Here is a 15,449-nt window from a genome sequence, read left to right as displayed (position 1 = left end):
ATGTTCGGAAAATGTCAAATGAATGCGTACTATGGATCTATCCTGGAAATTTTCTTTATGAGTCACATCACAGCAGCAGACTAAAACAGCTGCCATAACAGATACTAAAGGAATGGACCAGACATATTTTAAACTATGGATCTACAAAGAATGATGAATTATCAACACCGTAGTTACATGGAATACATTGCTGAGATGGGATTAATTATACTGTAAGGGTGTGATGTTAGTTACATATTAGTTATCAGAACTATTATATCAGAATTCTTGAATTTTACATTTCACTTTTGTCTTTTTAATGAATGTTTTGAAAACGGAAAATGAAAACCTTCTGATTTTCATAAAACACACTAAGAATATTGTAACAGGTGTAGCCACTACACTTTTTCTGCTTCTCTGCTGAAAGCTTGACTATTCTATATGACAGAATCAATAAAATGATCCAATGATCAATGACATTGGAAAACTGAAGCAAAGTGAAAAAAAGACCCAACCTCAGGGTCCTGGCTAATGTTTATTAAATATTACAAGTGCTTTGGGCCTCTGGGATTTCAGTGGAACATGAAACTATCTAGTTGTGTGAATTTAAATTACAAAACAGGAATGGCATACTTATAATATCAACCTTGCATAATTTCATGTTTAAATTTAATGGAATTGTAATGGAGTCTAATGGAATTGTAGAAGAGGAACTATAGTTGGCAATTACTAGTCAGTGATCCTTTTTGCAATGTAAACACCAGTTTTGGGGAAGGGTTAGGTAGCATGAGGATTGTAGGAAGTAGAAGAGGTGATTATTCTTGGCTAGAGATAAGGGAAAATCACCCCAAGCACTATTTGCATTGGCAGGGGAGGCTTCATTGAAATTATTTGCTATTGCAAATATCAGGATTGGAGGACTTTTTGTTCAGGAAAAATAATTAATTTCCCATGACTGATATTTGGTATGCAAATTAATACCATGATGTCATACTTTATTGAGTGGGGGAATTTTTAAAGACCTGACTCAAATATAAACAAGTTGAATGACAATTTGTTACCTAACAAATAGGAAACTACATAAGAAAAGGCAATTAATCTGTCAGAATTATTCCTGGTTCTAAGAGTTAGAAGAGAAACTGGAACAAGGCATAAGAAAGAAAGCAGAAAAATGAAAATGTTTTCAGAAACTTATAATGAAAAATGAAATGATAATTATCCAGTTCATGATTAACCATTAGAGTAGATCCCTCAGGGATCCGCCTACATCCATGAGCCAGAACAGATTATTGAAAACACTTTTGGGAGGCAAAACTATAAATGCTAAAATTAGACATTGCACATATCTCTTCCTTAAACAAATTGAACACCCACTTAATCATGTTTATAGGTTATAGGTTTATACTGCATGCCTATTAGACAACTGAGGTCTTTGGTGATATAACCAGTGATAACCAAAGGAAACTTCCAGAAAATCATATTTAAGACTGTCAAATAGACACAGTCTGAATCTACATTTTGCTGAACTTACATAGAATAGGACCGTTGTAGAGCTTCTAAATTATTATTATTTACTGTTTTCAGCAGGAAAAGCATATATTGGCTGCCTTGACTAATCACAAGAACAAAAAGGATCAGTATAAATCAAGTCAAATAACATCAGAATTAGAAGTCAATCATATTATACAATGTATATATAGAAGAAAATATAGTGGTCAATGAATCATTAGGATTAAAGGGGAAGAAAAAAATGCAAAGCAATTATAGTAGACTTTTTAAAAAAATGTTGAGGAAGTGGATGGAAAGGGCTACACAAGGACCCTCCAGAACAGTGAACAGAATTAAGAAGAAAATTGATGAAACAATTTGGGAATGCTGGAAGAAGTATTTTAGAGATTAGTATGGTGGCATGTCAAAGAGTGGAATTGAAATGAATGCTATAAATGATTATGCCAAAACAAAATGTTGGAAAGAAAATCATAAATACTGCAAGAAGGTTTAAAAAAATTAAGGTTGCAGGTGTTGACAATGTAACTAGAGACATGTTAAAATATGGGACTGTTTTTGCTTATGGGGTGGTTGTTCAACATGTGTGTCAGGATTGTATCTGTGCTTGATGACTGGAAGTATGCTGTTAGTGTTCCCTCACATGAAATAAAATGTCACAAGATTGAATGCAAGAACCATAGATGGACTTATTTATTTATTTATTTAATCTGTCTACTAATAAACAAGCAGACTCTGGGCAGCTCATAGAATTTACATATAAAAACAGGAACAAAGTCAGAATAAAGGAAATTAAAATAGTAAATACAATAAAGGCTAGAATTATAGAAAATAGTGCCATTATATACAAGTCTTTCACCTGTTTCTGGAAGGCCATGAGGGTGGGGGCCGTTTGAACTTCAGAGAGAAAACTATTCCAAAGGAGGGGAGCTGCTACAAAAAATGCCCACCATTGGGCCCCCTCATGCCATACCTCCTGGTAGGAGGGGTCCCTTGGTAGGGTATCCCTAGCCATCTACCTAGGATGGCCAGGAATTATTGGGGAAAGGTGATCTCTAAGAGATCAGGCCCTGAGCCATATAGGCTTTACAGGTCATATAAGGTAGCAATAACTTGAATTACACTTGGAAACATACTGGCAACCTGTGCAGCAGATGTGTGACATAGCAGTACCACAACTGAGCCTAAAGCACACATGCACTGCATTCTGGACCAGCTGAAATTTCTGGATGATTTACAAGGGTAGCCCCATTTACAGTGAATTATATAATCTAATCAAGAAATGACAAAGACATGAGTGACTGTCTACAATGTATCCTGTTCCAGGCAAGGCTGCAACTGGCACACCAGCAGAAGCTGTGCAAAAGCCCTCTTGGCCATGTTCTCCCCTTACCTTTGGAGCAAGAGCCAGGAATCCAGGAGGATCCCCAGATTATGAACCTGCTCTTCTGGGGGAGCACAATACCATTAAGAGCCAAATATGGTAGAGTCCTAGAACCAGTACCTGTTTTTTCCTATCCAAACCCTGAAAGCCCCTATATTCTGAGTCATGACTCCCAAAGGCCTGGGTGAAGATGTATAGTTGAGTGTCAACAGCACATTAATGATAGTTCATTCTGAACCAATAGATAACCCCAGGTGTTTTACATGTTGAACAAGATAGGATAAAGGACTAAACCCTGAGGCTCTTCATAACAATGTGCCTATGAGCCCAACCTCTCTCTACCATCATCCATCTTATTCAGATAGAATAAGAACACTGTAGCATCATGCTTCCAACTCCCAACTCTCACAGGCATACTGTGGTCAACAATATTGAAAGCTGCTGAGAGATCTATGCATCATTTCCTTCATTTATTGGAGCGCCTCAGTAAACCAATTATCTGCATGGGATTTGCAGGCAAGGAGAGACTGTTCAGAGGCAATCTCGTTGAGAATCCCCATTGTCTCAGTGTTCCAAAGTTAAATAAGGCACCCAATAGAAATTTCCTCTACATCTCTGGGAAACTTCCCAAGCAGCACCAGGAAACCTCTGGAACCATCAGACATCTGGGGTAGACCATCTTAATAGGTCCCTCCGCTAGAACCATATCATGACATGTCTGCTCCAAGATGAATACCAGTTCTAAAGCATAGTCAGCTATGCGAGTCAGACCAGTGATAATCTGGGACAAACCCTGGTTGTGATGGTGGCCATGAACTCTTGAGCCACCTCAGTCTCAGGGAAGTGAGGTCGAAATCGTTTAGTACTAAAAGCATGGACAATTCCACAACCACCCCTGTAATGAGATTGAGCAGCTCTGTGAAGGACGCTTCTGTGTGGCTTGGAGGATGAAATAGTAGCAGTACCTTCAGCATCACAAGAAGGCTTCACCTCTGGTCATCTGCAAAACAGTACTCTTTGCTACAGCTAGGTCTCCCAGAATACCTCTGCCATACCACCAGAGTCAGATCTGAGGCAAAATATGAAGCATGGGTGGACAGATCTCCATGAGGGGGACCCACCTTCTCCATATATTTATGTCTCAGCAATACTTACCAGGTCTACCTTCTTGTTCACATTTTAATTATGAACAAGGCTGGTTTTATTAGAAACAGACCTGGTATTCAATGGCATCATCCTGAGCCTGCAATGCCTACCAATCCTGTAATCTAGTTCCCAGGTTGAAGCTGGGAGGTCAGAAGTAAGATTGGAATCAGATTTCAGATTTCTCTTCCTCTGGAACAGCTTGACAGATTAAATGGTTAAGTTTGGCATAATTCTGATTGAAAGAAGAGGAGAAGTAAAAATAAACAAAATGTAGGAACCGTAGTGCATCTTTATGCCAGGCAGAGTGGGTTCAGACTGTATTTTTTTCTCTTCAATAGGTGGTGGGTAATTGTATAAATAAGTAATACGTAAGTAAAAATAAGTCAGAAAGTTTAGTGTGTATACTTTTAGAGAAAGTATATGATAAAGTAAATAGGGTTAAATAATGGATTTTTTTTCATGAAAATGGAGTTGCAGGTTTGTTCCTAAATGGCATAAGAGTAGTATATGATGGAAGGAAAGCATGAATGAGAATAAATTGAATGCTTAGCAAATAGTTCAACACTGAGTAGGGAGAAAGACAAGAATGAGAGATGTTCCCTTGGCTATTTAATGTATTTATGGATAAATGTATAAGGAATGTTTGTGGTGATGTTAGAGCTGTCCTGGCAGGAACTGAACGTGTATATATTTTTGAATACAGACAATGGCTTACTGACGGCAGAGAATCCAGATGGTTTGCAATAAACATTAGAGATATTGTATGGCACATTAAAGGCTATGAATCTGAAAATTAATGTATCAAAGATCAGAATAGTTTTGTTTGGCATTTGTCCGAAGTTGGAATGACAACTGCAAGTTATATACCATGGCTTGCCCTGCTTGTGTTGGTAGGGGTGTTGTTCTCTCCTTGGGAGAGAACAACACCCCTACCAACACAAGCAGGGCAAGCCACAGTATGTAAACTGAGAGCAAGGCCCACTCCCTCTTTGCACTGAAGAAGTTGCCTAGTCTGGCAATGAAACGTCTGCAAGAAAACAGCCAGGCTCAGAGAGCACCAAGGACTCCACAGTTCAACCCTGAGCTACAAATATTCACTTCAATTGGAACTGCAAGTTATACATAGACTGGAGCAAGTAGATTAATTTAGGTGGCTTAGAATAACGTCTAGTAATGACGGGGAAACAGATAGAGAAATTTTAATATGTGAAAATTCTTTTAGGAAAATAATGGGTAGCATGTAGTTTGTTGAAAGGAGTGAATATGCATCAAAATGAGTAAAAATAAAAATGTATGATTGTGTGCTTCTGTCTCCCTAGCTTCTGGAAGTGAGAGTCAGATATGTCACAAGAAACAGAAAAATAATGTGAATGCACTGGGAATAGGTGAGTTTTGAAGCATGCACATGTTAAAACAAGAACCATGGTCAAGAATGAGTGGATGATGAATGAATGTGAATTAAATACAAAAATGAGTGACCAATGTAAAAATAAGTTAATGAGATGGTTTGGTCATTTAAAGAGAAGGTGATGAATATATGAAGAAAATGTGAATAAACTGAAAGAAAGGAGAAGACTGAGAACGTTCTGGTTGGACAGAGATGATGAGATTCTCAGAAAGTGAAAGGTGAGAAGTTTAAATAACAAAAAGCAGTGCATGAAGGAATGCATGGTCAAGGTGGAAGCAAAGATGGTTCTCAAGGATAACGAGTTATGTAGAAATGTAGTGAATTAGTAAATAGTGTTATAAACAAGATTAAGCTATATTTATCTGTCTTTGCATTTAATTTATTGTGCTTTCTTTTTCTTACTCCTTTTCAGTACTTTGTGTGACACTGCTTATATCCCAAAGGATGATTATATGTATATAAAAATATGTGGATATGTGCACACATATGTGTGAGACGGTATATGTGTATCTTTAGATTTTTCAGGATTCAGTACTGACCTTGATGAGGTCTTTTCAGGTTATGATCTTACAGGAATCATAATTCCTCCATCCATGAGGTGACTCTCAAAAGCAAGTAAAATATTATAGCTTGCCTTTTCTCAAGTATTAAAGTCTGATGGCCAAACCCAAAGCAGAACTATCCTTATTTTCTACTTCTACAAATCCAGGATAACACTGCTATTGTTTTAAATAATTATTATATGCCTTTATGAAAGAAATCATTATTATTACATCATAATGTAGGGTTATTTGAAAGGAAAAGATACCTTGTGAATATTTTCAGTTTTTATTTCCAGAGCATTATACCATTATACAAGAGCCAGGGTGAGGAGAACCGCTAGATGTTGATGGAATCCAAGTTCCATATGCCCTATCCAAAATGGCCAGTAAAGGGGTAATTGAAACAATAGGCCATTTATTAATGATAAATCAAAGGGTTTTCCTCTTTCTCTGAGCAGTAAAGTCATAAACATAAAAAGCTACTCTGTACTAAACCAGACCAATGATCCAGCTTCTCTGATGCTAACCAGCATCCTTGCAGGAAATCTCAGATCTAAGGAATATGTTTCCCAGCCACTTGAGATGTACTGACTCAACATGGTAGGGACCACTGGTTATTGGGAATGCTGGGCAAAATATTTCCTGCTTCTCTCCATCCTGGAAGCTCTACTTCGACTTCCCTCTGTTTCTACCCAAGGATGCATTTTTTAGTATACCTTTTCTCTCTTCCTCTCCTGATCTGTCTCTCAAGACATGTGTAGTCTGATTTGCTGGTCTTCTGGGTCCAATCCTAGTGATACCCTGGCAGTGATAAAACCATGATCTTCTGCATGTAAAGATATCTATGCCTTTACAAATCACCATGTTGTGTTTTAAAATATTGTTAAAATGTGTTCGAAAATATGGGCAATGAGAAATTATAAAAACACCAGTAAAAAAAAACAAACGACCAGCACAGTCACAAATGGTACGGATAAAATATAGAACCACAGTACATTAACATCAATGGGATGACAGTGTTAGTCAGTTTTACAGCAATGAAAGATCAGAAGTGCGTTTGAAGGAATAACAACATCACGCATCACATCACTAGACTAGGGGGAATTCAGGCTTATTGCAGTTTAGTGACAAATTCACAATGTATTATGTGAGAACTACTTCCCAACAGATGAACTGAATAAGAACCAAACTAAATTAATTTAAAATAAACTGCCTTCGCATATATTCATTGTTACATTGAGGATGATACTCATCATAAATAATAAAAATATTAAGATCATGCAGATTGGTTCTGATTCTGATTTGATGCTTTGATTCAAAAAACCAGACTGATTTCATTTCATGAATGAATTCAAATGTACCTGAATCATTCGCCAAATTGAATCTTTGCATTCAGCTTTAATTAAACCTTTGTTCCTTTGTATTACTTAGCTGCATAGTTATAAAAGTTTACTAATTATTTTATTTATTTATTTATTTATATTTCAATCAGAGTCTCCCAAAAAGGGGACTCTGGGCGATATTAGATAATTAGGTATTTTATTAGGAAGACAGCTCAAACTAATTATATTGAGCCAACAGGAACATTATACAGAGAACTACATTTCCTGATTTATATACTTGTGGTACAAAAATGTGTGATACAAGCACTCTGAGATTTAAGAAACAGGAAGTGATCAAGCATTCTGCTAGTGCAGGAAAATCCTATTTAATGACATGGAAATATCCCTTCTATATGCATGGAATTTTCTTATAGATGCACTACTACTTGTTCCAGTGAACAGCTTTTAATATGCCTCTTACATGGATAGAAGCCTTCTTGGAAGGCTTCTTGGAACAAAAAGAACTTACATCTACATTATAGCTTTATGTCTATGATGTAATATTTAGACCCAAAGGAAAAATAAATGGCAATAATTGTATGTCAGCATTTCACTCACATCATCTGAGTATACTGTTGATTAAGCAGAATTGAACTATAAATCGGCAAAGCTAATTTTTAAAATACCTTAAAATATTTCTATCATTATACTATGCAGTATGGTATATAATAGTATATAAACATGTATTGATCAATATTTGCCACCTATTAAGGAAAAAGAAAACTTCTTTTATCCCTATGTAAAGAGTTTTATCAGTGGCAGTTTTGCATTCACAGAAAGCATTTTGGTTTGCACAGAGCAGGCTACTTAGTTTTGGCTGGCAAGAGCAATGCATTCAAATTCAGTGCTATTCCTGAGATTTGGAACATTCTCTGGAACAATATGGAATATGGCAGAGAGACTGCTGCCCTGTCTAGCTTTCCAATAAGGCAAAAGTACTATTCAGTACCATCCATTGATCATTATTCACTTTCTCAACAGTGTTGCATTGATCAAAACATTTTTAGCTGCTTCCAGTGCTCACTAGAACAAAAGGGTGGATTATAAATCAAATTAAATAAATCTGATCCAGTCATTAGAGGTACAAATTTATGGTAAATTAAAATCCTGCAATGGGATGTATGCTAAAGCAAGCACCCCTTTTATTAAATCTATCAGTAATCATTAAAAATCCTTGAAGGAGAAAGAACTTTATATAAATGAAAAGTATCCATTGATAAAAATTCAGTGATTCTATCACAATTTAATTTTGGTTTTTGGAAGTATGGCAAAATACGATGCCTGTCTATGATTTGGATTAAACAGAGTTGATAACTGCACTGCATTCTAAATTGCAATAGTCTTTATTAGTTACTCATCCCAGCCTTTTGGGTAGCAAGACTTTCTATGTGTTCTGTAGCTAGAATTCTACCCCAGGAAGATGCAGTAATTTATCAAAAATCTGTTTTGCATAGGAAAACACATTCTAATATAGAGCTATATTGTCTCTAAACTGCAATTTAATATCATTTGTCAAAATCCCAAGGACTAGTTTGAGACTTGAAGCAACAGTTCGTTACACAGTTTGTCTAGATACAAACCTTTTTCCAAACTTTATATAAATGATTAGAAACTTCACCAGCACCCTTTATTTATGAAAGAAAAAAAAACAGTTCTTAATTAAAAATAAAAAGCAAAACTATTATATTTGTATACTTAGTATTTTCATTTAAATTCTCCAATAGCATTAAGATTTACTTAGTTAATTATTTCTGGATTGAGGCATTATTAGATTTAATAATTGGTAGTAATGACCTTTCATCTACCTAAATTGGAAATATCTTCATTTTGACTTTATTTAAATTTTTCATATTTCCTCACAGGCATTTTTCTATAGACCCCTTCTTTCAGAAAACCTCACAAAATGCATTTTGCTTATAATTAGTAGTGTGGATTAGGGCTAGGATAGGTTGGGGTTAGCATTGGATCCGAGCATTTTTTTTTCTGTTCTGTTCTTGTAGTGTATAAATAGGTACTACAGTACAGTTACAGTATATGGTAATGGAATGACTTGATTGGACAGTTCTTTTCACTTTAATATTATATGATTTCTGTTGTAAACTAGAGCTAAGTTTTGATATAATTAATTGACTGTTGTTTCTTTATTGAAAAAAGTTGGCTTGTTAATGAATGTAGCTAAATAAGGAGATGAATCAAGCTTAGGAATATACATCAGATATGACTGAATTTGGAATTGAATTGAGCTTCTATAGATTATGTGATTCCAACCAATATGTGTGTACCACATAATAAGGCTTTGTGAGCAATTTAGCATTTGAACACTGCAGACAGACAGGCACTATGTCTGCCAAAAGATGCTACCCTTGCCTGCCTCTTTTCCAAGATAGGGAGAGAAGTGGGAATACAAGTAAAGTTTAATCCAGAACGCTGAATTGGGTTCAAATGGGACTATATGGTCACTATTAATTCCTAGTCCAGATCTAATGTTATGGGTTTCTGAAGTCCATCATGATAAACTATGACAGCCTGGTAGTTTTGCTTATATATGTATGTCTTATTCAAAAGCTTAGCAAAAAAGAACATGAACAGATGGCATGATGTCACTCATGCAGATATAGTGCTTGTGAAGCATGTATGCTTAGAGAACTTAAGAATGTTCTCTGCCACCTATTCCCTCTCATCCTTGTCACATAGGTATGCATGCAGTGATTTACCAAAGTAGTTTGGTAAAATGAAATATTTGTGTCTCCTGTCCCGAACATACAGTATATCTTTTTCTTCTTCAGAGATTTGTCCATACTGTATAAAATCGTGAGTATAAGCTATGTGTATTTTTTATTTTATTTTTATCCCACCTTTATTATTTTTTTTATAGATAACTCAAGGCGGCGAACATACCTAATGCTCCTTCCTCCTCTATTTTCCCCACAACAGTAACCCTGTGAGGTGACCTGGGCTGAGAAAGAGTGACTGGCCCAAGGTCACCCAGCCGGCTTTCATGCCTAAGGTGGGACTAGAACTCACAGTGTCCTGGTTTCTAGCCCAGCACCTTAACCACTAGACCAAACTGTTTTTAATGTGTGTGGAAATAGGCCTGTATAAGCTTCAAGATCCCTGTACATTAAACTTCTTATGGGGAAAGATCATGTTCATAACATAACTTTTACAATGCAACTATATCAGTAAGGATAGTTTGCAGAGAAGGAAAAACTTATATACTATGACATAACATAAAGCAGCCCTGATGCTTCCATATCAAATATGGATTTATATGTGAGCACTTATATCTGCTAAATTCATCTGTGTGATACTGGTTTCCAGAGTCAAATGTAGATCAATATACCTATTATTCAGATTATATACATTTGTCTGATCTTAGGTTTAGATTGTGAAAATCCTGCATATCCCTCCAAGGTCAAGCTCTTGATCTCAGATTTGTTACCTTTGAAGCGCAGCACAAGACCAGGGACAACTCCTAGTTTCAAGTATAGTGGATCCCTGTCTATTTACACAATATGCTCTGGCTTTCTATAGTTTTTGGACTCCATACCAAGTCTTATGTATAAAGGTACTGTATATCAATTATATAGAATCTCCACTATACAGTACCTGTGCATTTGGAACAGCTATGAATATAAATTATCATAGGAAGAAACTGCCCAGAGTCCCTCTTTTGTGATGGGCAGTGACAAAATTTGAAATATAAACAAACAAACCATTTTTGGCTCATACGTATATTATTATAGCTAAAACTCTTAAATACAAGTAAAAAAAATACTGCATATCCATTCCCTCTCAAACATATAATACAATTTATTTATTAACATTTAAAAATGATAATAAGTAAATAGGCTATGTATTGTTAATACATTTATTTCTTTTATTTATTATTGATTTATAGTTCACCTTTCTGTTTATTCCAATGCTTAAGGTAGCTTACAAGAATCTACAGGTTACCTAGCACAGTCTGGGTTTATATTAAATTCAAGGGCACATGTTCATTTATATTTTCATTTTTTTTGTTTCAAAAGAGATTTAGTATAAACATAATACGGATGCAAACAAGTTTTGCTTTGTTTAGCTCATATGTGGTGAAAAAATGTTACTTTCTATAGTGAAAGAAATATTTCAGGTATAAAATGACAACATTCAACAGTTCAAAGAACATTTAGTGTGAATAGTAACAGTGGAAATAATATTCAACCAATGGCATTAACACAGCTTTATAAACCAAGTTATAATAATGTGGATCCATTCCTTGGCAGTGAGAAAATAATAAAGGGCCAAAATTGCTGATCAGCATATTTGTAGCAGTTTTACAGGAAGACACACAATAAATTAACTCTTAGATTGGGCTAGGAAATCACCTGTATCAGATTTATTTGAGCATGTAGTTCCTAGTCCTTCTTCTTCCAAATGCATAAAGCTTCTAATTATGTAGGAGCTGTTGTATTTAGGTCATCATTAAAAATAAAAGTTACATGAACTGTAAGAAGTCACACAAGAATGATAGTAAAGGTGAATGTTACAAGTAAATAATTGGATGACTTCACGCTAGTGCTGTCAATTGGTACAAACCATGAAGGCAGGAGCAAGGGGGAAACTGTCCCAGACTTCACACATGGAAAGGGCCCTATCCAATGAATCATTCAGTATTTTTAAAAAAATCAGATTTATGCCTTTTGTTCAAGTTGTAGTACACCATGTTCAGGAATTATTTCTGTATTTTGAGTTTTCCCCCACACATTCTATTTACTTATTATAAGTTTCATTAATGTATGGTCTGTTGGCTTCTCCTTACTTGGCCTGCTTGAAAGGTAAATTGCTTCAAAGTCAGTTCAAGCAGCTTTCCATCCTTTACTAGCAAGGAATGCTTACTGGCTCAGCCAAAGTTTATCTTTTTTAAAATAGGACCCCAAGTTCAAAAAGCTGATGCTCAGAAACTATGCAACAAAGTAAAAATCACAGAAATATCTCACTGTCTGGGATACAGGGCAGACATGTCATTAAACAGATATATCACCAATCAAACTTAAATTTTTGGAAATGGAATTGGCTACTTCTATAGTTAAAGGGAGTGTGGTGGCTCAGGGCTTAAGATGCCAGGCTTGTCAACCAGAAAGTAGCATGTTCGGTGGTCCGAGACACGAGCACCATGTGACTGAATGAGCTCCCGCATTCGCCCCAGCTGTTGCCAACCTTGCAATTCAAAAGCATGCAAGTGCAAGTATATAAATAGGTACCACTTCAGTGGGAAGGTAACTGCATTCCGTGACTGCCATGCTGGCCACATGACTGCAGAAGTGTCCTCAGACAACGCTGGCTCTTCAGCCATGAAACGGAGATGAGCCCCTCCCCCGAGTGTTGGACACGACTAAACGGGAACCTTTACTTTACTACAGCTGAGCAATGACAATGAGAACTATACCATTCTCTATCTCAAACTATATGAAATAAATTGTTCCAATAATTCAGCAACAAAAATTGAAACTGGCTTTTCTATCACGTCTACCCTATACTGCAAATATAAAAAAGCTAAGCTAGAGTGTCTGAGAGATTATAATTCAACAGTCGGCTCAGACTCCAATTAGTTTTGATACACATAATTCTAGATGAAAACTTGAGTGCATGAAAGTTCCTACCAAACTAAATCTAAAAAGTCTTAAGGTACAAAACAAAATTTTCTGTATTTGTTGCAACTGAGCTACCTCCCTTGAAATTCCTGCCTGATGTCAAATTGACCAGCAATTGTTCCCTTATGTTTTGAATTCACTGTCATGAAAACAGATAAATAAGCCTACTGAAAACATCAAATAGTACACTATCAATACTGGTTCTGGTTAAACTTTTAGGACCTATTAGTTTCCTACAGTTGTCTTGCTGCTGTGGCTGATGAAGATCTATATGTCTGTCTGTCTGTCTGTCTGTCTGTCTGTCTGTCTATCTATCTAATCTATCATCTATTGCAATAACATCAGCACTTCAACAAGACTACGAAAAGGAAAGTCAGCATAGCTAACATGCCATAAAATCTTCACAGTGGAGTAACTCCATAAAATCTTCACAAATGGAGTAACCAAAACAAAGGCAAATATATGCCCCAAAAGGCAATAAAAAACCACCCAGAACTTACACAGTTCTTTTCACTGCCAGTCTTAGAAGGTATAACAATAGACACAAGAGAAGGCTCTGAATCTCCACCCGGATCATCCTCCTCTCAATATCAGGTATGTGCTTCTGGCTCAGGACCCACTAAATTTGAAATCAATGAAGAACCTAATGTACCAGCAGAAAATCTTCCTATCATCTACCCTATGTGGACAAATGTCCTCTTAAGTGTGCTTCAGAAATTATTAAAAGTATGCAAAATGTATGTGTTGGCAGAAAGTTAAATATTTTCTGAATACTGATAGGAAATCTGAATAGGTTTGAGGAGCCTTTTCAAAAGTAAAGTGGTGTTTGAATTGGTATGAATATTAGAAAGTAGAGAGACACATAGTTAGAAATGGCTGTTAAATCAACAGGAAATGTTTTCTGTTTTGCCTATAAACTTTCACTGATTCACAAACATAAAATATGCTTTTGTAGAAGGAGATTTTTTTAAGTGGAAAGAAATATGAAACAAAAAATGAAGAAGTATGAAAAACTGAAGTGTGTTATGGCCTAGCTTTTATAGAACAAATATGCCAAGAACTCACATATTAGAAATACATACTGAAGTATATTCTTGTTGTTACAAAGTTTCTTATAAAAAAAAAAAGAGTTCCATTCCACAATGAAATCCAAGTTTGGGATCACTCCATAATGGGGCGTTCCTTAGACCATTGGATTTTAGTGTCCAGTTGGAACTTTTTCCTGGGCAGTGCATGACAGAACATGGAAATAAAGTCCACATTCACACATTTTTTTCACAGTTCTGTGCTAAACTGATTGAACTAAGATGAATAAGATTTGTATAACAATAATTCAGGAAATTAAAAAGCTGAAGTACTTATCTCTTATTACTGATCCTACACCTGGCATTTTTTACACAGATCAGTTATGCATCATTTTCCAGTATTGCATCAATGAAGAAGTAACTTCTATGTTTTGTGCCAATTGACAGCCACTCTGGAGAAACCTATGTCAATGACCTTAATATAAAGAATTGCACAGCAGAAAAATAAGATAATGCAGAGCATATGATTGAGCAATATCAGGATTTGCAAGCTCATCTAAAAAACATGAACAACACACTGTGGTTTTGTCCTGTGTTGGACATTCTCTTAATTTGGTTGGGGAAAATAGTATAAATAATAGCCTTTATTAAGAGGCTGTAAATACATTGGGAATATGTTCAAGACTGGTTCAAGAAAATCAATACACTACACCAAAGAGCATCTTTAAAAAATCAGTCACAAACAAGATAGTGCTGCATGGAAGAGCCTACATAAACACTTATCTTCTATTATGATTACTTTTTTGGAAGACTTGTGAATAATTCCAAAGAGAAGATGGTGAACAATGGCAGAACTATAGAGGTGATCACCTTTGAATAAAACAAACCAGGTCATAGCCTGCTGCAAGCAGCATAGAATAACTTCAGCATTTGCTTACGGTGGCCTAGTGAGTGAGGCAGAGCAGCAGGTAGAACCACTAAACAGTAGCAAAGAGATACATAAACTCTTAACTCTGCTGCCATTTAGTGGTTGTCAATTCTTGCAGGCCAGGCCTGTACTGACAGAACTTGACAGTGCTGCATCCTCCCTGAAACAGTGTCACCATTGCTTCCTATTGTCTCCAAAAGCAGCTTGTGTATGCAAGCGTCAGGCCCCAGGCAGCACTGCTCCTTAAATATAGCTACCGCTTATGACATCTGGTGGGAAGTGGGGTCCATCTTAAAAGTTTATCTTGGGGCCCAAATAAATCTACTTCTAACCCTGGTGGAGAACTTAGAAGGAACTCTTTGGTGACAAATAAATAAGTAAATAAATAAGATATTAAGCAATGTCCTGACATAGATTTCACTGTGTTAGCAAAACACTACAAAAGCCATTTCCTGATCTTGGGTCAGTAAAGAAATTGTTTTTATTTTCTTATCATTTTGTTCATGATAGCTATAA

General features: G+C 36.0%; 1 protein-coding gene across 1 annotated transcript in view; it reads right to left on the bottom strand.

The window, feature by feature from the left end:
• GRIK1 (glutamate ionotropic receptor kainate type subunit 1) overlaps positions 1-15,449 on the bottom strand; it is a 169,391-nt gene that overhangs the window by 29,683 nt on the left and 124,259 nt on the right. Inside the window, exon 9 of the mRNA XM_063304710.1 lies at positions 8,928-8,972. Coding sequence (XP_063160780.1) covers positions 8,928-8,972 — 45 coding nt within the window. The remainder of the gene's footprint in view (positions 1-8,927; positions 8,973-15,449) is intronic.

The sequence above is a fragment of the Candoia aspera genome, chromosome 5 (genome assembly GCF_035149785.1).
Source record: "Candoia aspera isolate rCanAsp1 chromosome 5, rCanAsp1.hap2, whole genome shotgun sequence".
In the NCBI taxonomy this organism is placed as follows: domain Eukaryota; kingdom Metazoa; phylum Chordata; class Lepidosauria; order Squamata; family Boidae; genus Candoia; species Candoia aspera.
Note: the sequence above shows the minus strand (reverse complement) of the source record. Positions and strands in the feature narration are given on the sequence as shown.